General features: G+C 37.7%; 1 protein-coding gene across 1 annotated transcript; it reads right to left on the reverse strand.

Moving 5' to 3' along the window:
- Positions 1–576: 576 nt before the first annotated feature.
- LOC145816087 (uncharacterized) lies at positions 577–3138 on the reverse strand. Its single transcript, XM_082912327.1, has 2 exons — positions 3063–3138; positions 577–1043 (listed from the first exon to the last, which is right to left on the reverse strand). The coding sequence occupies exons 1-2, from the start codon at positions 3136–3138 to the stop codon at positions 577–579; spliced, it is 543 nt and encodes a 180-aa protein (XP_082768453.1).
- Positions 3139–27887: the final 24749 nt, after the last annotated feature.

The following is a 27887-nucleotide window of genomic DNA, read 5'->3' on the forward strand; positions in this document are numbered from 1 at the left end:
AAGGCCAACATCATATCATTTTGTCCTATATCGAAAGCTTCTGACCTTAGAGTGGGCAGGCCGATTTCAAGAGGAATGACAACTTCTGTCCCAAAGCACAAGGCAAGTAATGTTTCATTGGTAGACCGCCTTGGAGTAGTGCGATGGGCCCACAATACACTGGGCAGTTCTTCGATCCACTTGCCCTTGGCCTTTTCCAACCGTTTCTTGATTTCATCCAGGATCACTTTATTAAGGGCTTTAGCTTGACCGTTGCTTTGTGGATAAACCGGTGAAGAAAAGTGTAGCCGAATACCATATGTGTCGCACAATTCCCGATAGACGCCAAGGTCGAATTGGGTGCTGTTGTCGAATATAAGTGCTCGAGGTATGCCAAATCAGGTTATAATGTTCTTCCATACAAAGCGTTTGTCTACGTCCCCGATATGTACCAGTGGTTCTGCCTCGACCCATTTTGTGAAGTAAGTCACTGCAACAATCAAGACCCGTTTACTTCTCGAAGCCCTTGATAGTGGTCTAACAATGTCCAAGCCCCACTGAGCAAAAGACTAAGGACTAGTAACGGAATTCAATTCTTCAGTGGGCAAATGAATCAAATTGTTCACACTTCTTTACGTAGTTCTCCACATCAGTTCGCATGGTCGGTCGAAAATATCCTTGGGTTACGGTTCGATGGGCCAATAAGCGCCCTCTAGAATGGGCACCGCAACTGCCTTCATGTATTTCAGCAAAGAAATCATCCACTCTGTCTGGATGAACACATGCCAAATACAACCATGCAAGAGGCTTTTTGTAGAGCTTTCCATGGGAATCCAAATAGTATCGCAAGGTTTTGTTCCTTAGCTTATGAGCTTCCTTCTTATCTGTTGGCAACTGTTCTGAGGATAAAAATGCAGCAATGGGATCCATCCAACTCAGCCCCAAGTCAATGACGTTGACACAAACTGAATCGGGGAGATTGATACTCGACTCTGGGATGAATCCCATCTCAATGGTTCGTTTAACCTCCGAATTGATGGAAAAAACCAAACAAGCAAGGGCATCTACATGGGTATTTTGATCACAGGTAATCTAATTCAGCTCGTGGTGGTCGAACTTTATGAGCAAGGAATTGGCCGTCTTCATATAGGCTATCATTTGGTTTTTTTTGGCCGCATACTTCCGCTACAATTGATTGATGACCAACTTTAAGTCACAGAAGACCTATAATTGCTTGGCGCCAACGCGAAGTACGTTACGTAGGTTGATTAGCAAAGCTTCATATTTGGCCTCATTGTTTAACGCATCAAAACCCAGTTTCACTACTTGCTCGATTATTGCACCTTCGGGGGTCATGAACACTACTCTTGCCCCACTCCCCAACATACATTCTCCACTCTTGTTAGGGTCAGAGGGCTAGCTGTTCTAGTTCGAAGTCGGCATGACATGCCATAAACTCGGCAACGAAGTCAGCCAAAACCTTGCCCTTTGATGGCCGTTCTGGGTGAAAACTGGTTGTCATACTAGCTGAGTTCTAATGCTCATTTTGAGAAGTGCCCTGATGATTCCGCACTACGAAGTACTATTCAGAGAGGGTAGTCCGTCAGTACCTTTATCGTATGGGCTTGGTGGCCACCACAAAGGCCAAGATAAGCTTTTCCAATAGTAGGTACCATGTCTCGGCGTCCACTATCGCCTTGCTAACATAGAAGATAGGTCTTTGTTCGCCAAGTTCTTCCTTTAGCAACACAGCGCTGACCGCCCGATCCGATGCTGCAAGATACAAGATGAATGGGTCACCTGGCAATGGAGTTGCTAACAATGGTACAGAGCGAAGATAAGCTTTCAAGCCGTCCAGGGGGGTCTAGCATTCGGGGGTCCACTGAAATGCTTTTCCCTGCCCAAGTGTGTGAAAAAATGATCTACAATGATCCGAAGAATGGTTGATGAACTTGTTGAAAGCCGCAACCATCCCCATCAATTTCTGAACTTCTTTGACCGATTGACGTGAGCCGAGTTCTACGATGGTCGTAATCTACTTCAAATCGGCCTCAACATGAACAACATTAATAAATGAATACATTTACAAAAAATGCTTTCCTCTACTTACCACAACATGAACATTTATTAATGACAATAATTGAATACATCTAAATTAGTTAATTAAAAAAATATATAGGAGACCTCCAAATTCATTTGCACACACTATGAACAATAATGATTTTCTTTATAATTTTTTAAAAAAAGATACGCGAAAGAGGGTGATTTTAATTTTTACAAATTCAAGTAATTCTCCATGTTAGAATATATCTATGTCTCTATCTATGTTTTATTTTAACATTATGTGATATTTTTAATTTATAAAATTTAAGATTTGGTTAGAACAACATTTCACCTAATTAAAGAAAAAAAAATTAATCATTTAATAGTAAGTGGAGTCTCATTAAGATGTAAATCGAGTTTAATTGAGTAGTAAATAAAGTCTAATGAATTAATAAGTTAATTTTGATGGAGTAATAAATGGAGTATCAACGAGTAGTACATAAGTAGTAAGTGATGTTTACTTTAGTAGTAAGCAAAATCTAATAAAATAGTAAGTTCTATTACTCAAGGGTGATACATAGTTGTAAAAAAAAAAAAAAAAGGGACCTAAATTACAAGATTTTGGTAATGTTTCCGAGTAATTAAAATTTGGGGCGTGACACTGAGGCCAAGCCTTGAGCAATTTTGTACCTTCTTGCCCATGTCAACAAGCTTTTTTCTTTGAAGAGATGGCAATCTAAGCTTCCATTTTCTATGAATTAGTAAACAAGTAGTAGTTCTCTTCTATCATGACACTAACTGAGTAGTTGCACCAAATTTCTATTCCTCAATAGACTAATGATCTTCACTTCTAATGCGTACTCTTTTATTCCCTATTTTGATCCCTTTGATATCCTTTTCACAGCAACATAGGAGTTAGATTGCTTTAAGAAACCCCTATATAACCCCACCAAATCTTCCCTCTCTGAGCTTCTGTTCCTCTGCAAAGTTGTTTGTTGCACAAAACATTTGACCATATGAAAACTACTTTAGCTCGGTACCTGCCTTGAATTCGTTGTTCATGGATAGTTCAATAACAAACTCGTCTTCTTCTTTTCCTCTACTTTTCTTCCACATGATAAAGCCAACCAAAGCCAACCCACCAACCAAAACCAAAGAGCCGACAATCTATCTCACTATCAATGCCTTTTTGTTTTTTGCACCAATCTTCTTAATACATGTTCTCGCTCTCAATGAAAACAACAAGAATAATAATACATGCCAACTTCCATTGCGGAACAACAAATAAATAATTACAAACATTAATATACAAAATTCAGTTCTTTCACATCTACTATGAAATTAAACATAAAAGATACATGAACTTCTTAACTCTCCAACAAATCAATTCAAATTCTGTTCTTATATGAAAAACAAAACAACGAAAGATGAGCATAATTGCCCAGTAGGAGTCTCATAGTTCTAAAACAATAACCATCCTATAGATAAAAACGATCATGCATGCAGAGTGATACCATATAGTTTTGTGACACTTTGTAATTTCAAAATATCATACGTAAAGTACATTTTTCTCAAAATTTATTTGAGCATTTAAGGAAAACCTTCAGCCATAAAAATTATCCCTTATCGTCAGAAAACCATAAATCCTTTTTGAAAACAAACATGTTTAAGGAACAACATTATTTAAAATTTATTAACCAATTCCAAAATATTCCTCATTTAATTTCCATCTTAACATTCCACTTTTTATTTCTATTTTTCCCTTTTTTACTAATTACATTTATTATAACACCATAACCTCAAGTTCAAGTTCCCTTAATACTCAAAACAACCCTCATACACTCCATTCCCACCAGTCCATTCAAACTTGCTGTGATTCATTAACGTAGAAATCCAAATCTCCTTTATATTCAATAACAGTTCTCCTACACTCAACTCCTACTTGTCTAACAGCTACATCACATCCACATTTGCATTATCAATTATAATCCAACATATCACAACTGCATCACATCCGCATTTACATTATCAATTATAATTCAACATATCACAAGGATAATAAACCATTTTAATTCAATCTCTTCGTTAATTACAAAACAAAACTCTTAATCCTTCCTTATAGTTGCACACCACCTGGTGAATTCATTATCACCAACCCCTTATCCAATTACTATTTCATTATTCATTCTTTTCAAACCATTTCTATAGGCATTCTCCTTCCATACCAAATTCCAAACCAAATTGTAATTTTCCAAGTTCATCACAAGACACACATATCATCACCGACCTCAACACATTTCAAAACACATTCCACCTTTTGCTGACTTGATACAGCGGGATAGTGGGCTCCCAATTCATGGCACATTCCACCTTTTGCCTACTATTATACGGCACTCCCAAAAACCCTTTTCTCAAAAGCCATATTTTTTTCCAAAAACATTGTTTTTCCACATTTACCGACTATCATACGATAGGACATGGAACCTAAAAAAGCATTTTCAACTTTAAAAGCATCCCCACATTAGTCGGCTATTATACGGCAGGAAGTGGGCACCCAAAAATATTTTCAGAACCATCTGTTTTTACACTTTTGTCAGCTACTATACAACGGGAGTGTGTGGACACCCAAAAATCATTTTTCCACTTTTGCCGGCTATTATACGATGGGACTATGTGGACACCCAAAAATGTTTTTCCCACATTCGTCCAGCGATAAGCCTAGACAGAACATTTGGGCACCTTTAATTCAAAACACCCCCACATTTGTTGGCTATTATACGGCGGGACGTGGGCCCCCAAAAACCTTTTTCAACTTCCCGCGTAGGTACCAACCACAACCCAACTCCACACAACACAACTCGTCCAAACTCGACACAACTCAACTCAACCCAACTCAACACATTTCAACATAACTCAATGCAATTCAACATATAACACAACAAAATTCAACACAACCATTTCAACACCATTCAATACAATTTGGTATAATCCAATACAACTCTTAAACCTCCACATCATCATTTCATCACAAAGTTCATATTATCCATACTATTAGTAATTTCTTTTCCCCCAAGTTTGGTTTCATATTATAACATAATTTAAAACATCAACATTAAGAGTTCAATCGCAACTTTTACATAAATTTTCAAATTCTTTAAAATTTCAATTAAACTTGTACATGTATAATTTAACACCTCAACTTCATGATTGTATTTTCAATTTAAGCAAAACCATCAACCATCTTCATGAGACAAACTATGGTTTTTAAGAGAAATTAAAGTTTTTCACAAAAATACCTTTTATTCCAACTCTTCTATTAATTATACACCCTAATTCATGACCAAAAATCATAACCCAACAAGTAAACCCCAACTCTTCAAACCCTAAACCCTCAATCTCATGATTTATTCATGATATGCATAAAAATATAAACTTTGTATTTATATAAAGAAAATACCACAAATCTATATATATATGAGGGTATTGAAGGAGAACCAGAAACTCCTACCTCTTGAAGCAAAGAGATGACAACCCAAAAATCACCGGCGACAAAATCACGAACTATTCGAACCAAAAAGAAGCCCTTGACAAGATCTACAATCTTTCTCAAAGGACCATGGTGTAAAGATCACTCTAGGTGAGTAGACCTAAAGATCTAAGTGAAAAAGTTTGAGTTTAGAGAGAGAAAAGAGAGCTCACGGTGTAGAGAGAGAGGAAAGAGGAGAAAAAGTAAAATGAATATATGTTTGGAGCCTATTTATAGTAGCAAGGTAATAATAGAACAAAAGCCCCAAAGCCAAATGAAAAGAACAAGTCAAAAAACCCTAAAAACAGAGGCCTAAACCAGCCCAAAAATCTGAAAATTACACACAAGTGTCGACCCTTCGAACAGAGGTATCGACCTTAAGAAGAAATGCTGAGACACCAATGTGTGCAGCAGACAAGGATCGACCCTTGTAACTGGAGCCGTCGACCCTTTATTTCAGAATGCAACCCAGAACATGACAGTAAGGAAAGAGTCAACCCTAGGGACTTAGGTGTCAACCCCAAAAACCAGCAGAGGCACTAAGAGCAAGGCAACAAGGTGGTGTCGGGCACCAGGAAGGCAAGTGTCGACCCTAGAAAAAAATTTCCAAGTTTCCAAAGAACTTTTCAACTTAAACAAGCATGAACGAACAATCCCAACAAGTTTAAATCGATTTGTACTCCTCCAAAACACAGATATAACAACTCCAAAGACTCCCAAGAAAGAAAATAAAGGAATTAGATACACCCTCTAAGAGGTTAAAGGATACAAGTGTTACAAACTCCCCACCTTAGGAAATTTCGCCCCCAAAATTGAAGAAGGCCAAACAAAAGATAGCATGAACACAATTGTAAACACAACCACCAACCTAAAACTAGATCCACACTTGGGATAGATTCCCAGATTCTAATTCAATATCGTAGTGCCCCGAGAACACCCGAACAAGAAGAATTACAAGGAGGAGATCGTGATCACTCTTTCGACCCATATACTCGTTGGAGTCCAAGAGACAAGGAACAACATCAATTACTTGTACATCCAAGGAAAATCAACAACTCCTCAACATGCAACAATGTGCACCACTACCACCGGATAACCAATACCTAATTTGAAAGAGAAGGAAAGGCCCCATTAAACCAAAAACTTGGCCCACACTAGCAGAAGCCAATAGCACACCACGATGTATGGTCCATGACAACAATTTCAAATCGCATCAAGTTAAGAAACATTTCCAATTATTTATACAACCTGGCATTCACAGATAAGATAATAAAAAGCGTTCATGTATATGCATAAAGATATATAATTTTCTTTCTCAAATGGTGTTCCAACTTACCTCGTTTACCATCAAAGTACATTTGCAAATCTAAAATTTTCATAACAATTAGATTCACCATCAAAAGTGTTATTGAGAATATTAAACCAATTACATCCTCATGAGTCGTCTATATTTAGTTTCCACTCAATCAACAAGCTATTCATTAACATAACTTTGATTAAATCTTTAGCATTTCGTTTGACCTTGCCATCCCAGGTCACAACACAAAGAAAAGAAATTTTTATTTTTCCAAATCAACCTCAACATTCTCTCGATGAATTCCAACCATCACCCAATAATTTCCGTCACCCACTCGGTGACATCGCAGCACCTTTTTCCATACACATGTAATAACAACGAACAGAAACAATCCGGTACATTCCAGGAGTAATAAAACATATACGACTTCCCAAAAATTGGAAGTTCCTACTGATTACAAACATCAACACAAATAATCATTAATACACATTAACACAAGTGCTCTCACAATGTTTTACATTCAAGCACTTTAATTCCATTAAGGTAATTTCACAAATTCACATCGACAACATACATGCACAAACAAACTTCCTGTCTGCTAGTACCACTTAAAGTACTATTCGACCGTACCACTATTTGTCCGAACCATAGCAATTCCCAAGTTGACTAAGTGTCAATTCATTTCAAACAACATTCATTTACAACTGGTCACAAATCAAACCAAACTAACCCAAATCAATCCTTAAGTCCCATCAAAGGAAGCGGCTACAAGGGTTTATCTCCTCTATGCGGCTTAATCCAATTCATCCATTTTCTACTCTCACAATTCAAGCATTGACATACTAACCAACACCAACTGTCTCTATCTGGATTCAACACACACCCCTTCACATCTCACAATTCATACTCATCGTTACCACTTTTCATTCACATGCGGACTAAACCAAGAAATTTTGTGTGTTTCACCCTCAACCCGAAGAATTTTCTATCAACTTGAGACAAGCTTCATCCAAGCCTTGCCATTACATATGGGATACTCCACACTCACGAAACCCTTTCAAGACATTTCTCAAACTTGCTATTTTACTCATACCTAAGCATTCCAAAGTGACTATTTTTCACCCAAACTCCAATATCAACCAATTCGATTACCATTCAATAAAACTTAAATTTTGACACTCAAACGTCCATAGGTTGCCCTAGATCAAATACTCCGAGATAGAGCTCCACACACCATTCCTCATACTTCTAGAATTTCACCATACTCCTCAAATACGCGTTACACTAGTACTCTTCCCAACAATCCCATCACTCTTGTGCTGATATGGCAACACCAATTCCAAATCACACTAAACAATCATTACCCCAAACATCACCCTTTACAAAGATTACAACCCATATTCCTTGTCAAGAACCACTTCTAGCACTTAACTATCAAATTTCCTTCATACTCGTTAACTCTATATGAGCCTTAATCATATCACTCAATACTTAAATACCACAAACCCCCTTTTTCACTCTCACCATTATGAAACACAATTCTCACACTCCCTTCCAAACCTTTCACAATATTCTACATAACTCAAACTAACCTCACACCATTCTAAAATTTCGCCTCATCTCAACTATACTCCCTTACAACTCTTATTATCTCAATAACGACATCAAACATCAATTGACAGAACTCTAACCCTTCCATGAGACACTCACTCTTCTTGGCAAAACAAGAAATCAACCTAACATATAATCACACAACACATAAACAAATTTTAAGCAACAAACCACATAATTGAGTCAAGTCTACAAGGATGACCACTTGTCTCGGAACTTCCAAGGAACTCCCAAGGGAAACCACATTGATCAGGCACGTTTCCAATGAGATCTCAAAGCAAGTTAGCCAGCTACAAACATTATCCATGAAGCTCAACCCATACAACACATAGTGTCCTACACCTTCTATTTCCTATATGCAAACGTCCTCACAAAGTGAAGCCAACCCATTGTGGTAAAAACCACTTCCCATGAGCTCCAAATTTTCAAACCCGGTTACCTCTGATACCAAGTTGTCGCACCCCAAATTTTAATTATTCGGAAACATTACCAAGAGCCTGTAATTTAGGTCCATTTTTTTTTATTATTTTTTTTTACATCTATTACCCTTGATTAATAGAAACATACTAATACATGTTCTCGCTCTCAATGAAAACAACAAGAATAATAATACATGCCAACTTCCACTGCGGAACTACAAATAAATAATTACAAATGTTAATAAACATAATTCAATTCTTTCACATCTACTATGAAACTACACATAAAAGATACATGAACTCCTTAACTCTCCAACCAATCAATCTGAATTCTCTTCTTGTAAGAAAAACAAAACAACGTAGGGTGAGCACAATTCCGCAGTAGGAATGTCATAGTTCTAAAACAATAACCATCCTATAGATAGAAATGATCATGCATGCAAGGTGATACTATATAGTAAGGTAACGCTTAGTAATTTCAAAATATCATACGTAAAGTACATTTTTCTCAAAATTTATTTGAGCATTTAAGGAAAACCTTCAACCATAAAAATTATCCCTTATCATCAGAAAACCATAAATCCTTTTTGAAAACAAACATGTTTAAGAAACAACATCATTTTAAATTTATTAACCAATTCCAAAATATTCCTCATTTAATTTCCATCTTAACATTCCAATTTTTATTTCCATTTTTCCCTTATTACTAATTACATATATTATAACACAATAACCTCAAGTTCAAGTTCCCTTAATACTCAAAACAACCCTCATACACTCCATTCCCATCAGTCTATTCATACTTGCTGTGATTCATTAACGTAGAAATCCAAATCTACTTTATATTCAATAACAGTTCTCCTACACTCAACTCCTACTTGTCTAACAGCTATATCATATCCACATTTGCATTATCAATTATAATTCAACATATCACAAGAATAATAAACCCTTTTACTTTAATCTTTTCATTAATTACAAAATAAAACTCTTAATCCTTCCTTATAGTTGCACACCACCTAGTGAATTCATTATCACCAACCCGTTATCCAATTACTATTTCAGTATCTATTCTTTTCAAACCATTTCTATAGGCATTCTCCTTCCATACCAAATTCCACATCAAATTGTAATTTCACAAGTTCACCACAAGGCACACATATTATCAACGACCTCAACACATTTCATAACACATTTCACAGCACATTCCACCTTTTGCCAACTTGATACAGCGAGATAGCGGGGACCCAATTCATGGCACATTCCACCTTTTGCTGGCTATTATATGGTAGGAAGTGAACTCCCACAAACCCTTTTCTCAAAAACCTTTTTTTTTCCAAAAACATTATTTTCCACATTTACCAACTGTCATATGGCAGGACGTGGACCCCAAAAAAACATTTTCAACTTTAAAACCATCCCCACATTTGTCGGCTATTATATGGTAGGAAGTGGGCACCCAAAAATATTTTCAAAACATCCGTTTTTTCAATTTTGCCAGCTATTATACGACAGGACTGTGTGGACACCCAAAAATACTTTTCTTACATTCATCTAGCAATAAGCCTAGACAGGGCATTTGGGCACCTTCAATTCAAAACCACCCCCACATTTTCCGGCTATTATACGGCGGGACGTGGACCCCCAAAAACCTTTTTCAAATCCCCACACGGGTACCATTAACAACTCAACTCCACACAACACAACTCGACCAAACTCAACACAACTCAACTCAACTCAACACATTTCAACATAACTCAATGCAATTCAACATAACGCCCAACAAAATTCAACACAACCATTTCAACACCATTCAATACAATTCGGTATAATCCAATACAACTCTTAAACCTCCACATCATCATTTCATCACAAAGTTCATAGCATCCATACCATTAGTAATTTATTTTTCCCTAAGTTTGGTTTCACATTATAACATAATTTAAAACATCAACATTAAGAGTTCAATCGCACCTTTTACATAAATTTTCAAATTCTTTAAAATTTCAATTGAACTTGTACATGTATAACTTAACACCTCAACTTCATGATTCTACTTTCAATTTAAGCAAAACCATCAACCATCTTCATGATCCAAACTAGGGTTTTTAAGAGAAATTAAATCTTTTCACAAAAATACCTATTATTCCAACTCTTCTATTAATTATAAAGCCTAATTCATGACCCAAAATCATAACCCAACAAGTAAACCCCAACTCTTCAAACCCTAAACCCCCAATCTCATGATTTATTCATGATATGCATAAAAATGTAAACTTTGTATTTATATAAAGAAAATACCATAAATCTATCTATAAATGAGGGTATTGAAGGAGAGCTAGAAACCCCTACCTCTTGAAGCAAAGAGATGACAGCCCAAAAATCACCGGCGACAAAACCACAAACTATTTGGACCAAAAGAAAGACCTTGACGAGATCTACAATCTTTCTCAAAGGACCATGGTGAAAAGATTACTCTAGGTGAGTAGATCTAAAGATCTAAGTGAAAAAGTTTTAGTTTAGAGAGAGAAAAGAGAGCTCACGGTGTAGAGAGAGAGGAAAGAGGAGAAAAAGTGAAATGAATATATGTTTGGAGCCTATTCATAGTAGCAAGGTAATAATAGAACAAAAGCCCCAAAGCCAAATGAAAAGAACAAGTCAAAAAATCCCAAAAAGTAGCATCCAAACCAGCCCAAAAATCTAAAAATTACACACGGGTCAGGTGTCAACCCTTATGAAGAAATGCTAAGAGATCAATGTGTGTCACAGACAAGGGTCAACCCTTGCAACCAAAGGCGTCGACCCTTTATTTCAGAATACAACCTAGAACATGACACCAAGGGAAGGGTCAATCCTAGGGACTCAGGTGTCGACCCCAAAAACAAGCAAACGCACTAAGAGCAAGGCAACAAGGTGGTGTCGACCACCAAGAAGGCAAGTGTCGACCCTAGAAAAATTTTTCCAAGTTTCCAAAGAACTTTTCAACGTAAACAAGCATGAACGAGCATCCCAACAAGTTTAAATCGATTTGTACTCTTCCATAACACAGATACAACAACTCCAAAGACTCCCAAGAAAGAAAATAAAGGAATTAGATACACCCTCCAAGAGGTTAAAGGATACATGTGTTACACTTAGCATTGTTCTATGTACACAAAGAATAGGAACAGTGTGCGGTGCACAGGGATGTAAAATCAAGCAATGTCGTGTTGGATTCAAATTTCAATGCTAAACTTGATGATTTTGGGTTAGCCGGGCTTGTTAACCACAGTAAAGGGTCACAAACATTAGTTTTGGCAGAGACCATGGGCTACATGGCACTTGAATGCCTAGTTATTAAGAAAGCCAACAAGGAATCTGATTTCTTTAGTTTTGAAGTTGTGGCATTGAAGATATCTTATGGAAGAAAACCCATTAACTTGAAGGTCCTAGAAAGTTAGATGAGAATGGTGGAGTGGGTTTGGGAGCTTTATGGTACTAGTTGGCTTCTTGAAGCGACAGTGGATCCAAAGATATGCCCAGATTTTGTTCAAAAGGAAATGGAATGCTTGATGATTGTTGGGATGTGGTGTTGTTGAACATATTGAATTTTGATGATTGCTTTTGTTTTGATTATGTCTTGATTTATCTTAACAAATGAATTATAATTGAAAACTTATTGTTTGATTAAATTATTGTAAAATATATTCTCTTTGTGTTTAACTATGTTTGTGAAAGCCAAAATGAAGCTTGAATGTATACCAAACCAATGCACTATAGCAGCAACAGAGAGGAGCAGCAGAAGGAGACCAACCCACAAAGAGGCCGTCGACTGGTTAGGCCAAATTTTGCTCGATTTTTGTTTCAGTTACAGGGTCATTCGAGGGACATCCGAGAGGACATTCGAGAGGATGACTACCAAGACCAAATATTCACTCAGGACATCTGGGTGGACGTCCACTATGCACAATGTTCAATATATCAGACAACTTCTAAGAGCTAAATAAGAAATGTTTTCTTCCATCTTTCAATGGGGCAAAATACACATGGGCAACAAAGATTCTCTGAGTATTGATTTATATAATCTCTCAACCCATCACCATTCCATCTCTTCAATGGGAAGAAGAGACTGGGTCTATTAAACATAACAGAGCACCACCTCTGTTATATACATAGCTTTGGGAAGTGAGGCAAAAGATATAATGAACAGATGCAAGTGCAAAATATATTTTTCATCTTTCATCAATCACATACTTCTTATTCTCTCCGAGTATCTGAAGCATCATTCTCTAAGTTCTTTATTCTTCTTCAGAAATCAGTAACTGAGCCTTTAGCTTTAAGCCCATTTACATATGTGAGGTTTTACTGATATACGCTCTGAGCTTTCATTCTTGTATCTTTTTGTGAGTGAAATTTATTTCAAGCTTTCTGTGAAAGAAAAATCAAATCAATTCAATCGTGTAAAAGTGTAGTACACTCAGTGTTCTTGATTCCTTGAGAGTAATTGAGAATCATCTACGGAATGCAAGGTTTTTGGACTTGGAAAGTCTATGTAAAATCTATGGAGGGTTGCTCCATTTGTGAAGAGATTGCTAGCACCCCTATGAAGCTAGAAGATAGTGGAAAATCTCAAGCGAAGCTTGAGGAGTGGATGTAGGCTTGGTTGATGAGATAGCAGAGTATTCTACTGCCCGTCTGGACAAAATGGAAAAAATGATCCAAGATATGTCTAAAGCATTAAGGCAACAACAACAACAATAACCACCCTCACCTCCGCCAATGCCACCTCTAGTACAACAACAGGAAGCGGATGATCATACAATCGCTTTGACTAAAGAGTTTAAGAAGATGAAGCCACCATTGTTTTGGGGTGGAGTAGATCCTCTGAAAACCGAGGCGTGGGTTCTTGGTGTTGAGAAGTTGTTTGAAGTATTCCCATGCACTAATGCACAAAAGGTCCAGTTTGCCGCATTTACTCTTGAGGGCAAGGCCCGTAAGTAGATGGTGGATGTTGGTGAAAGACTAAAATGTGGGAGTTAGTTGGGAAAAAATTTTGGAAATATTTTATTAAACGTCCTTCCCTCAATGTATTAGAGACCGAAAAGTATCTAAATTTGAAAGGTTAAAGCAAGGTAACCAAACAGTAGTGGAATATGAGGCACGGTTCATTGAGTTAGCAAGATTTGCACCACACATGGTCGATACTGATTACAATAAAAAGCGAGGAAGTTTGAGGGTGGACTTTAGAATGCAATCTTAGAGAAAGTGAATGTTCTGAAATTACCAAAATATGTGAACGTTCTTGATAGAGCTTTAATGTCTGAAGCAAACTTGGCACACATAATCGACCATTTGAATGGGAAAGGAAGCAACATGGTTCTTATTCGAATAAGGGATCATCATCTCTGAAGAAGCAAAATTTGGAAACATCCAGTGCCTCCAATTTGACAAGAGATTATGCACCAACTGGTAATGAGTGTGAGAAGAAACATCAGAAAGTTTGCTACTGCACTTTTGGAGCATGTTTCAGATGTGGTAAGATAGGGCACATGGTCAAAGATTGTTCCTAAAATGAACAAAGAAGTGGAAGGCCAACTGCTAGTTCGACTAGGTCAATTCAATGCCAAGAAATAATGATAGACCTACTGCTACAAGAAATACACTTAGAGAATGGAGTTTTCTTGCACTCGTCCAGGGGATACACGAAATACAGGTTGTTCTCTCAAGTACTCTTTCTATTTGCAACACATATTCTTATGTGCTAATTGATTTGGGTTCAAAACATTCTTTCGTATCTACTATATTTGCACATAGATTGAATAGACCCATGGAATCACTGCCTTATGTGTTATGTGTATCTGTTCCATCTAGGGAAATTTGTTTTGTGTTCATCTGTATATCATGCTTGTGAAATTTTTATTGGGAATGCTATGCTATTTGTGGAGTTGTTACCTCTTGATATAAGAAACATTGACGTGATTTTGGGAATGGATTGGTTATCTAAGTATTGTGCTATTATTGATTGTGTGACAAAATAGGTTTTGTTTAGACCACTGGGACATGATGAGTTTATGTTTGAGGATAACGGCGTAATACCTCCACCCTACTTAATTTCAGTAATGAAAGCATATAAACTGCTTAAAAAAAGGGTGTCGAGGTTACCTATGTAGTGTCTTGACTATCCAATCTACAGATACTATGTTTGAAGCTATCCTGATAGTTAGAGAATTTTTAGATGTGTTTTCGGAAGAATTTCCAGGGGAATTAGTTGATAAAGAAATTGAATTTACCATTAAAGTTATGTCAAGTACTCAACCTATTTCGAAAACCCCGTATCGAATGTCAATAGCTGAGATCAAAGAACTGAATGATCAACTACAAGATGAAACTTTATGCTTGTGCAACAATCAAGAACAAATACCCTTTGCCTCGTATTGATGATTTATTTGACCAATTACAGGGTTCACAAGTGTTTTCAAAGACTGATTTGAGATCTGGGTACCATCAATTCAAAGTGAAAGCTGAAGATGTTGAGAAAACTGCATTCCGAACAAGGTGTGGTCACTATGAATTTCTAATTATGCCATTTGGAGTAACAAATGCACCCACAACTTTTGTGGACCTTATGAACCGAATCTTCAAATTCTATCTTGATGAGTTCGTTGTGGTATCCATCGATGCCATATTGATTTACTCGAAAAGTAAAGAAGAACATGAACAACATTTGAGTTCTACAAACACTTAGGGAGAAGAAATTATTTTCCAAATTAAAGAAATGTTAATTTTGGTTAGATGAAGTTGTGTTTCTAGGGCATGTGGTCAACAAGGATGGAATTTCAATGGACCCGCAAAAGATTGAGGTGATTGTGAATTGGCCTACATCGACAAATGTGACAAAAGTTCGAAGTTTCATGGGATTAGCTGGGTATTACAGAAGATTTGTAAAAGACTTCTCAAAGATAGTCGTACCACTAACCTAACTTACTCAAAATGGAGAACCGTTTGAATGGAATGATGAGAGAGAGTCTGCTTTCCATGAACTGAAAACAAGGCTAACCCCAACACCGATTTTGACTTTACCATCAAGTGCAGAAAATTTTTTAATTTACAATGATGCTTTATATAAGGGTTTGGGTTGTGTTTTGATGTAGAATGGAAGAATGATAGCCTATACTTCTCAGCAATTGAAGCCTCATGAGAAAAATTACCCGACTCATGACTTGGAATTGGCCGTTGTTGTGTTTACTTTGAAGATTTGGCGTGACTACCTTTATGAGGCTACATGTGAGGTGTACACTAACCACAAGAGTTTGAAGTACTTTTTCACTCAAAAGGAGTTGAACATGTGACAGAGGCGATGGCTGGAACTGATTAAAGACTATGACCTTCAGATTCAGTATCATCTGGGTAAAGCAAACACCATAGTCGGTGCTTTGAGTAGAAAGTCAACAGGGAATTTGGCATTTTTGATCACTGAACAGAGAGAGTTACTGAAAGACTTAGAGAGATCCGAGATTGAAGTGGTGTTTCACAAATAAGGTGGAATGATAGCTGCCATTTCAGCTCAATCGACAATCAGTGATGAAATTAAGCAAAAGCAGTTAGAGAATGAGTTCCTCAAGAAAGTCTTTGATGAGTTCGAATGAAAACCAAGACCGGGGTTCAGTATTGAAAATCAGGTATTGCAATTTCAAGAAAGGTTATGTGCCCCTAATGATAAGTTTGACCTCAAGCGAAGAATTTTAGAAGAATCTCACAAGTCTAGGTTTGCAATTCATCAAGGGAACAATAAAATGTATCGAGATTTGAAGCAAAATTATTGGTGACCTAACATGAAAAAGGAAATTGTAGATTATATATCTAGATGCCTTCAATGTCAGTAAGTCAAAGCTGAACATCAAAGACTGGTGGGATTACTTTAGCCTCTCTCTATTCCAGAATAGAAATGGAAGCACATAACCATGGATTTTATCATCAATCTACCTCGGACACCTAGAGGTATGAACTCTATCTAGGTTTTTGTGGATAGGTTAATGCAATTTGCACAATTTGTACCTATGACAACTATTTATGATGCATATAGACTTGCCACTATTTATATCGATGAGATTGTTCGTTTGCATGGAGTTCCGGTATCTTTTGTTTTAGATAAGGACCCAAAATTTGTATCTACATTCTGGAAGAGTCTTCAAAGAGCAATGGGAACAGAATTGAGGTTTAGTACCGCATTCCATCTGCAAACCGATGGGCAATCAGAAAAAAACTATTCAGACTTTAGAGGATATGCTTCGAATGTGTGCTTTAGACTTTCAGGGAAGTAGGGAAACCTACTTACCGTTAGCGGAATTTGCATGCAGCAACAGTTTTCATTCTCGTATTGGCATGGCACTATATGAAGTCTTGTATGGCAGAAAATATAGATCTCCAGTTTGTTGGACCGAAGTTGGGGATAGGGTCTTGCTTGGACTTGAAATTTTGCAAACAACTATCGAGAAGATTAAAGTCATTCGACAAAGGCTCAAAACCGTACAAAGCTGACAAAAGAGTTATGCGGATCAGAGAAGAAGGGCACTTAAATATGATGCCAGTGATCATGTGTTTATTAGGGTAATTCCAGTGAAGGGTCAACTGAGGTTTGGCAAGAAAGGAAAATTATCACCCTAATACATTGGACCATTTAAGATTTTGGAAAGATAGGTCTAGTTGCGTACCGAGTTGCTCTACCACCGAGAATAGAACAAATGCACAACGTGTTTCATGTATCGATGTTGAGGAGCTATCTTCGAAATCCATTTCATGTTATTGATCAACACCAAATAGCTCTTGATAACAATACAGAGTATGAGGAGAAACCAATCCAGATCATTGATTGATAAGTGAAATAGTTAAGGAATAGAGCCATTCCTATGGTTAAGGTAGAATGGAAGGAACATTATGGCACAGAAGCAACTTGGGAAAAAGAAGATGAAATGAAGCAAAGGTATCCCGAATTGTTTCCGACACAAGGTAACACTGGAGGACCAAACTTCTTAAAGGGGGAAGACTGTGACAACCATACCTCGAATTATTCTTATATCTATTCATTTTTGAATGCTAATTATGTGTTTGATGAGTATTTGAATGTATATCTGTATGTTGTAGCAATATTTGTTAGAATTTCTATTTATAGTCTCAAATTGAAAGCCTTATCGGCTTTAGAAACCAAAATTGATTAGTTTAATAAGAATGACATAATTTTTAAAGCCTAACGAAAAGTTTGGTTAAAATTTGATTCAGTTCAGAAAAATTAAGTTTTGATTAATTTACCTAAGCCTAATTAGTGAGCTTAATCTTTAATTAGCAACTTAAACTAATCAAGCCTATATATATGTGTTATATGATGAGATTTAGCATATATTTTTTAGCTCAATTGCTGAAAATACATTCTAGAGGAGGGAGAGAGTCAATTAGAGAGAGAGAAGAGCTAGACTTAGAGAATTTGGCTAGGAGATTGAAGAAATGTAAAGTATAGCTCAAGATTTTGCTTAATTGAGTACAATGGAAGACTCTAGGTATGTGATTAATCCTTAATTTATGAATTTAAATCATCAAGTACATGAATTCAAGAGAATGTATGATTAAATATGAGAATTGGGCTAAGGATGTTTATTTTTGAGGAATTCAACTATTTTTTAGCATGTTTTTGTAGTCTAAGCTTGAATTGGAAGTTGTGTCATACATGCATCCATAATTCATAAAGTTTTGAGGATGAATTTCATGTTTTGAGAAATTTGGAAAAGAGTATGAAGCTTAATTGTACATACATGAGGATTTTAGTTTCAATTTTATGAAATTCTTGAAGTTTTGAGCAAGATTTGAAATTGAGCATATGGTTATGTTATTGAAAGAGTTTCTAAGTGTTTTTAAGGTTTTGAACAAGCCATGCAAGTCTATGATTTGAAAATATGTGTTTTGAAGCTCAACTGTATTATGGAAATTCCAGAATTCTCAAGCGAACAATCTATCGCTTGAGCGCACATTCCATACATCTAGCATTTTTACAGAAACATTCCACATAGCTCAAGTGACCAAGTTATCACTTGAGTGCACATATCATGCATCCAGTAGTTTTATAAAGTTCTACTATTGGCTCAAGTGACCACGTTGTCGCTCGAGCGACCTCAGTATATTTGCATGTCGGCTTGAGCGATCGTCGAGCCTAGATTCAAACCATCTAGTACTTTTGCAGACCATGTAGTCTGCTCGAGTGACCAAAGTTGAACTCGAGCAAAGTGCTATGTTTCAGCATATTTTGAAAAGCCATGTTTTGTCCATATTTGCATTCTCATTCCTATCTAAGGCTTTATTAGGCATGGATTGAGACTAAAAAATGAATCAATGAGAAAGAATTTGACATAATAGAATTGAATAAGTTAAGAATAACTTGATTAAGCAATAAACTTCAAAGTGTGTATATGTTATAAATTGTGTAGGTTCATTCACAAGGACGTGTCGGCAATCAAATCACTGTAAGTAATATCTTAGTAAAGATATTTTTGCGTACATTATTTTCTAAGTGTTATCAATGTGGTAAGTTTTTCCAAACCTATGATTTTGTGCTATGAATGAGCCTTCTACCTGTCTAATTCTTAAAAGATCTGTAAGTATGATTGACAAGAATAAAAGTACATGATGGACCTAAGGTCGTTCTGTATATATCAAATGGACCAAAGGTCGTTCTGTATATTTGATAAGGTGGACCCAAGGTTGTTCAAAATATCTCATAAGTCAAAATATATGTTATGAGCTGACCAAATGGTCATTATACAGCTATAAATGATTAGATCCAAGGTCAAGCCGTTAAGTTCATTTCTATTCCGCACATCTGTTATACATTGGACCTAAGGTCGTCTCGCTATCTATTGGACCCAAGGTCATTCCGCTATGAAAGTATGACATATGGCAATTTACAATTTTGACTAGACAAATTTTCAGGGTTTACAAAATAAGAAAAAATTAGTATATTAACAAATGTAATTTACTACTATCATATGGTAAATTAAAATTATGAAATTTATAAACTGAAATATATTTATATTTTATCGTAAATATATATTTTTTTTTAATTTATTCTTTAATTTTTACTAATTAAATTATGACATGCATTTTTTTATTAAGGATTTAGAACACACACTTGATGACATTAGATTAAAAAATTTCTATTATGTGTAACTCTAATTGTAGACACCCCATTTTGACCAACCCAAGAATTAAGTTCTTTCTTTTGATTAGCCTGATGATGAAAACAAAAATGTTTTTCTCGCATAATTCTCAGTAAGAAATATGAAATTTGTGCTTCATTTCCAACCCTAAGCCTGTATTGGCCAATTGTTTAAGTTTCATTCAAAACTCTCTTTCAAAACCTTCTTTCCGCACTTTGTTCTGAATATTTTTGTAGTGTTCCGAGGCTCACTTTCAAACTTCAAAATAAAACTTTTTCTGAGGAAATTGAGCAAAGGACAGTGTGGAAATTGGTGGAAAAGATGATAATTCTGTCGAAAAATCATGTTTCGGGCAAAACAGTCAGCCACGACCAACTTTTTTGGCCGGCTGACCAAATAATTGGCCGACCAGTCAAGTTTTTAGCCGACTAGCCAAGGTTTTTTGGCTGGACAGACAATAAATTGGTCGGCTGGCTAATTTTCCAAAAAGCAGGGCAGTTTTGGCAGAATTCTTGTGGAATGCATGTGGGTCATGCCATTACAGCTGTTTCTTGATAGATTCATGCACGAGATACATACCCACCGCCCCTCCGTTATCCACCCTTAGCGTCCATTGTCAAAAGGGGAATTGTCTTCTTCCCAAAAGAGTGCATCCATTTTAACCACCCTTGTCACCCCACCATCCTTGTATCGCACATTCTCCTTGACTTAGTAGCCTTCCCAATAGAGAGGATTAGAATGTGAAGGAAAAAAATAGTGGAATGAATTAAGGGGATAAAAAAAGAGCTAGAGAGAAAAAGAGAGAAAGCTTAAGTCTTGAGCCAAAATACGTCCATACACTGATATACCAAGTTCCATATATCGAAATCGTCCCAAAAATTCTGTTATAGCCAAATTTGTGAGCTTTGATCAAAAGAGAGTAAGTGTTCTTGAAAAGAGAGAAAAACAAAGAGTTGTAACTCTTCCACCACACACACTGTTAAACCACCCAAAAACACCATTCTAACTAGAATTTTGAATTTTCAAATTTCAAATTGAGAACACACTTACTAAACCTAAGAGTGATCAAAAAGAAGTTTAGAAATCAAATCCTTTCCTTGGAAGGTAAATTTTGCACACTTTTTATTTTTTATTTTTTATTTTTTACTTTTTTGCTTTTTCATTCTTATATTGCTTTTCTTGTTTCAATTTCATGTTATAAACATGTTGTAAGCTAACTAGAATTGGTTAGTTGAGCCACTTGCATATTTTTCGTTTGTTTTTCTCGTGTTTGAAGCAAAACAGAGTTTTAGCCTGGCCTAATTGGCCGGCCAACCAATTAATTAGCCAGCCAGCTCATCTTTGGCCGGCCAACCACTTTCAACTGGACAGAACCTAGCAGTCCCCCGGATGTCGAGCAGAATAGTCTTCAATGGTCTCTGAGACCCCTTGAAGATTATGTTTTTGTTTATTTATTTTAATTAGAGAGAGTTTGTGAGGATTTATTTTTGTTATAATATTTTTATTCCTCTCCTCCCTTATTCAAATTTGTAATATTCAAAGTGATGTATTAATTCCTCACTCCCACTTATTTTAATCTCATTCTTTTATTTGCTTTCCATATCTGCACATATGTAATATATATGATTACCATCATATCCATGCTTTGCATCCATGCTTCATGCCTTAAGATCTAGCTAAATTTACATCTGTGAGTTTAATCAATTATTATGTGATTTTGTGCGCTACCTCATATCTTTAGATGATTCACACGTCATATATTTTAGAAGTCGGATCTTTAGTTTCATTTCATGAGTGAATTGCATTAGGATCTTATATATAGGATTATGCATGTTTACTAATTTTGGTTTTGTGCCTATTTGCGGGGCGTCGGTATATATGTAAGTTTCTGTGTTTTCGCATCCCGCTTATGTATGTTTTTCTTACTATGTTTAGCATCCTACCATGCGGCTATTTGCTTATTTTATATAACTCTAAGCATACTAGTGGGTGAAGGTTGTGTTATTTAATTTGGAATAAAATTGATTTTCATGATTGCACTATTCAAAACATTTTTGAAATAATGAAATCAAATTGTTCCAAAATTAATGAAAAAGTCTATATTTGTTTACTTCACATAGTAAATTATAGAATTTGCTAATAATCGGAATATGAACAAAAAAAAGTTAATAAAAATCATATCATGGCTTAGCAGAGGCCGATCTTTTGATCGGGTGGGCGGGAGTGCTCAATTAATGACTTTCCCCTCTCATACTAAGGTTCCAAGCCAAGCATCCTTGGTTACGACAAACAGTGGCCTTGGCATGAGTCATGGGTTTCCTAATTTTCCCAAAACATTAGGTGGCAACTCTAAGATTTAGTGATGTAGTCCATTTTTGGCAAAGAATTTGCAATAAAATGGATTTTCTATAAAAGTTGCCACATCCAGACTCTCATCTACATTTCACATTGCACTTGTGAGACTAGATCAAATAAATCAAGGACCCAAATTGTTTAACACACTTAGGTACCCCCCGAACGGTGTTAGAGTTTCTCATGCTTCTGGGCAAATTAGTGGGACGACTAATTTATTAGCTGCCCGGCCAGCCAAAAAAACTTTGGTTGGCTGGCCAATTACTTGGTTGGCCAGCCATCTTTTTGGCTGGCTTGCTAACTAAGTTGGCTGACCAACCAACTATTTGGCCAGTCGGCCAAAAATGTTGGCAGTGGCTAACTATTTTGCACGAAACAGGATTTTTCAACAAAATTATCATCATTTCCTCCTATTTCCACATTGTTCTTTGCTCGATTTCCTCAAAAAAAAGTTTCATTTTGAAGTTTAAAAGTGAGCCTTGGAACACTACGAAAATATTTGGAACAAAGTACGGAAAAAAGGTTTCGAAAGAAAGTTTTGAACGAAACTTAATCACTTGGCCAAAACAGGCTCAGGGCTAGCAATGAATCACAAATTCCATATTTCTTACTGAGAATTATGCGAGAAACACATTCTTTTTTTCATCATCGAGTAATCAAAAGAAAGCGCACAAGTCTGTGGTGCCTGTTTTGTGCAAAATAGTCAACCATGGCCAACTTTTTTTTGGACGGCCAGCTGTAGACGTCCCCGAACGTCCCGGGAGGGAAATCCCATTTTGTTCATTTGGGCTCACTACAGTTCAGGACTCAATGTCACGGTCCTGTATCTAATCTCGCAGAGTGCAATGCAAGACCGATGAATCATCAAAGAGTCCAAATCCGGCAAATCATTTTGAAAAACTGATTTTTAGAAAGAAGTGCCAAACATGGACTGCTTTCCCAGATACAGAGTCGCCATCTAAATATTTTATTTTGGGGGAATTTAGGAAACCCTGACTCGTGCCTAAGGCCACGTGTCCGTCATCACCAAAGTTGCCTCCGCTCGGGAACTTGGGTACGATTAGGGAAGGTCACTTCGTGAGCATCCCCGCTCGCCCGATCAAAGATCGGCCTCTATTAACCATGATATCGAGTTTTGAAAACATTATGCGTTCTTATTCTGGTTATTAGCCTAGATTTACTGTGTGCTGCGCACAGCATACAAGTATAGACTGGATTGCCTGAATTGGAACAAAACATCTCATGTTTGTTTATTTGAAAATGGTTTGATGGTGCTACTCGTAAGTAGGCTAAGACGTGGATTTGCCACCCTCGGGTGGGCTTAGAAAACAAAATGATTTGTCACTCTCAAGTGGGCTTCAAACTCACAGTCAATGCATTATTCTAACTCAGATAATCCAACCTTCACCCACAGGCATTCAGGCAGGTATATCACATAAGCAGTTAGCCTCATGGTAAGAATGCTATCATGGCAGTCACTCACACACATGCAAGGATGCTAAATCATAAACACTTACCGAGTACTCCGAGCCAAAACAGAAACTAGTTAGTAATCACATGCATGATCCTAGTTCATGTTAAGATGGCTAATGCAACACATGCAGGAATGCAACTACAATAGGCTCGGCTTTTTTAAGATGGCATATGAGATGCTACAACTAACACGTATTCAACTTGAAATTGAAATACAATGCAGTTAGTATGATGCGCCGAGCCTGGTGCATGCAATACAAATGAATGAATGCAAATGTGCGAAGCATAAGTATGCTAATTGAAACATGCCCTAAACTAACCATCAAAAGTAGGCAAGTAAAAGGGAGAAAGACGTGGGGTTGGAAGACATTCACATACTCACGCACACTTATTACAACTATGCCCTCGCTCGGAGGGTCCAAATAATAATACAAGCCGCCTAATTAACTAACTTACGAGCTAATTAATTATTACAAAACCCTATGAATAACTAGTACAACTAATTATTACACAACTTAATTAATTAACAAATTAATTATTACAAATAACAAATGCTAACTAACTAGTAAGCAGTAAAAGAGAATTGCTCCAGCTCTGTTTGAAGAAGAGGAGGGTATGCATGCTCGCTTCGGTTCCTCGCCTCGAAACGCCTTCCGGTTGCTCTTTAGAGGCTCTGTTTGCAGGAAGTCTTCCAGTGTTTGTTGCTAAAACTGACCAAAACATAGCTGGAGAGTTCACCAATGGCCTGCCGGCCATGAAAGGAGCACTGCCGGCCAACAACAGGGCACTGCCGGCCAAGGATGAGAGTATGTCGGCCATCAGTGGTGCACTGCCGGCCACTAGTGTGCTGTGACACCAAGCTGCAACAAAGCACAAAATAGAGAAAAGGGAGGGTCTCCCAAGGGTGTATACGCACTATGCCACCCCAAATCACCTCAAAACATGAAGGGAGAGGCCTAGTCGGATCCACGACCATCAATCACGCATCCCGATGCATGATGGCCAAAGATCTAACTTGTGCAAATCAATATGAAAATGAATGCACAAATAAAGCAAGTAAAGCCTAGAAGTCTATCATGAATCATCAAGAGCTTCAGCGACCGAGAATTGAGACACATCCCATCACTTGGAATGAAACGCCCCTCGTTCCTCGTGCTCGGATTAACACTTAATCCAAACAATGCAACACGTAAGCATGGCAAACATGTAATATGAACAACCTGACAAGGCTAATGACATGCAACAAGCACATATGCATGATGTGAGGTAACAACCTTGGACAACATGACAAAATGCAACATGAACATGCAACAACATGTAATGAGGCTAGCTGTAGACACCCCATTTTCGACCGACCTTAAGACTCAGACGTCACCAGTTGAGCACTCGGTGATATTGCATATTGTGCTCATTCAGAAGTTTCAGAGCCTCGGCTGCGAGCCTTGCCTCCGGACTTCCGGACTCTTTCGTGCCTTGCCTCGGTTTGCGAACCAAGCTCTGTTTTCTCTATTTTCTCCTCCCAAAGGGAGGGAGAGGTCTCATAGATCATCTCTGAGTGGCCGTAGGCTACGTTTCGTGGTCGTAGGCCATTTTTCCCGTTTGGAGCCCGGTTTCCGATTTTTCAGAGCCGACTGCCGTGTGCCTCGGTTCGGGACCGCCTAACCACCTCCGTTTGCTCTGGTTTTTGGCACACACCTTATTTACTCCCTTTTGAGGGACACTGGGGTCTGAAAGACCAACTTCGTGGTCGAACGCCTCCTCCGGTGCTTAACAGCCCATTTTCGGGGCCTCGGGCCGCGCGTTTCGGTCCCCGAACCTCCATTTTGCATCCGTTTTGGTTCATTTTTGGTGGAGACCTTATTTTCATAGTTAGGAAGCTTGTAGGAGGGTGGGAGGCCAGCAATTGTTCTAAAAATCCAGCTTTATTTCTTCATCGCTCTCTGACACCCATTTTCCTCACTTGAAAGCCAATGTTGACCACCCCGGCGCCACTTTCTTGAACCCTAAACCCCATATTTGTGTTATACACAGCTGGGAGGCCACCAATATTTGGTGGCCGACCAGTAATTGTTCCTGACCCTTTTGAACCCCTCTAAAAAATGGGTTTTTCTCTCTCCTGGTTCACATTTTCTGGGTTTTGACTACATAGTTGTATTGTGCACACATGGGAGGCCACCTTTTTGGGGTGGCCAACCAGTAATTGTGCTTGACCCCTTTGACCCTTGGTCGGCCGGCCATGGGAGGTGGTCGGCCGGCCCCCTGAACCCTCAAAACCTGGCCGGCCATGACCCCCTCACCTAGTTCCTTACAGATATGCCCTCTTTTTCCCCCTAGATCTTGTATCCGAGGGGGGCTCTTTTGGGAGGGAAATTTGAATTTCATTTTCCCTCCCTTTCCTTGCCTCTCTCCCTCTATAAGACCAGCACCTCTCCACCAGTTCTAAGGGTTGACAAAAACCAATTGGAGCCTTGCATACATACATCCTCCATCTCTCTCATTCAACCATCAAATACCTTTGTTCTTGGACCATTTCTACACCACCTCATAGCACCACACCTCCATACTCCATTCCAGCAACTTGGAGTTTATTTCCAGAGGTTAGGAGCACCATTTCTTCAACCAAAAGCTGCTGGTTCATTGGTCTTCAAGGGTGAGTCCTCTTTCTCCCTTTTCTAGTCTTTTCTTGCTCTATATCTAAGCCTTGCTTGAAAGCATTTTGGGGCTCCGACCCTAACTATAAATAGTATTTTTTTGAACTCATCTTCATGTTTGATTAAGGGTCTTTCTCTGTTTGAGGTCCCCTCCTCACCCTTCATGTTTAAACTCTCTTTTAGGCCAATTTTTGCATAGTATTTTAGGCCTATTTTTGAGTTGTTTTGGACTTGGTCATAAACTGTAAACTATCTTTTTTTGAGCCCCTCTTCAACATTGTTGAAGGGCTTTCCTCTGTTTGAGGCAAACAGATATCACTTGCCTCTTTAACTCTCTTTTAGGCCAATTTTTGCATAGCATTTTAGGATTATTTGTGAGCTTTTTTGGACTTTTCCATAAACTGTGAAATATCTTTCTTTGAGACCCTCTTCAACTTTGTTGAAGGGCTCTCCTCTGTTTGAGAACAGCAGCTACCACTTGTCTCTTTACCTCTCTTTTAGGCCTTTTCTTGCATGATAGTTTGGCCTCATTTGTGATTATTTTCGTGGCTTGATGTAAACTGTAAAGTACCTTTTTTTGAGCCCCTCTTCAACTTTGTTGAAGGGATCTTTGCCATTTAGGGCCAGCTTCTGTCCCTTTGTGTTTAATCTCCCTTTTAGGGCCATTTTTGCATGATAGATTAGCCCTATTTGTGTTCATTTTTTAGGCTTGTTATAAACTGGAAATATGCATGTTTTGGGACTGTATTGCATCTGTCTTCATGCTTCATGATCAAATAATGCATGCTTTGTATAGCTATAAGTCTTTCCATGTGCGTAGTTCGAATTTCGGGGTTCATTCCATGTATCGGGTGCCATGTTTCCATATTTCGGGGCTGTTTTGTATCACATTTCGGCGCTAAAATTTTCATGTTTGCATACCATATTCCATGCCTTGCCATGCTTTGGTAGAGTGGCATTTGTTGCCTTAGGTTCGGTCCTCGGTTTGCGTGCATGCGTGCACGTATTTCGAGAGTCTCATTTTTCATCTAATGGCTACTGATGTGAGTGTGGCTGAGGTCCACTCATGTTGGTGTAAGTCCATTGTGCATTGTGTATGCCATTTCATTTCATAGCATTGTGTATGCTAGGTTGTATGTTAGCGCATTGTGTATGCCATGTTACCTCGCGCATTGTGTATGCCATTTCATAGCATTGTGCATGCTAGGTTGTATATTAGTTGCATTCATGCATGTCATGCATATTGCATTGTGTTTGGGATAGGAGTTAGCCCGAGAACGGGAAACGAGGGACGTTTCATACTTCGAGTGACGAAACGTGTCTCAATTCCCAATCACCGACACTCCGGATTATCCA

Source organism: Camellia sinensis, unplaced genomic scaffold (assembly GCF_055761805.1).
Source record: "Camellia sinensis isolate YWXY unplaced genomic scaffold, ASM5576180v1 Unanchor3, whole genome shotgun sequence".
In the NCBI taxonomy this organism is placed as follows: domain Eukaryota; kingdom Viridiplantae; phylum Streptophyta; class Magnoliopsida; order Ericales; family Theaceae; genus Camellia; species Camellia sinensis.

Excerpts from the sequence above, each read along its gene's own strand:
- LOC145816087 (XM_082912327.1), bottom strand. The coding sequence starts at position 3,138 with ATGTGGAAGAAAAGTAGAGGAAAAGAAGAAGACGAGTTTGTTATTGAA. Across the intron at positions 1,044-3,062 it reads GAACAACGAATTCAAGGCAG|ATGCCCTTGCTTGTTTGGTT; the intron begins GTACCGAGCTAA and ends ATACCCATGTAG.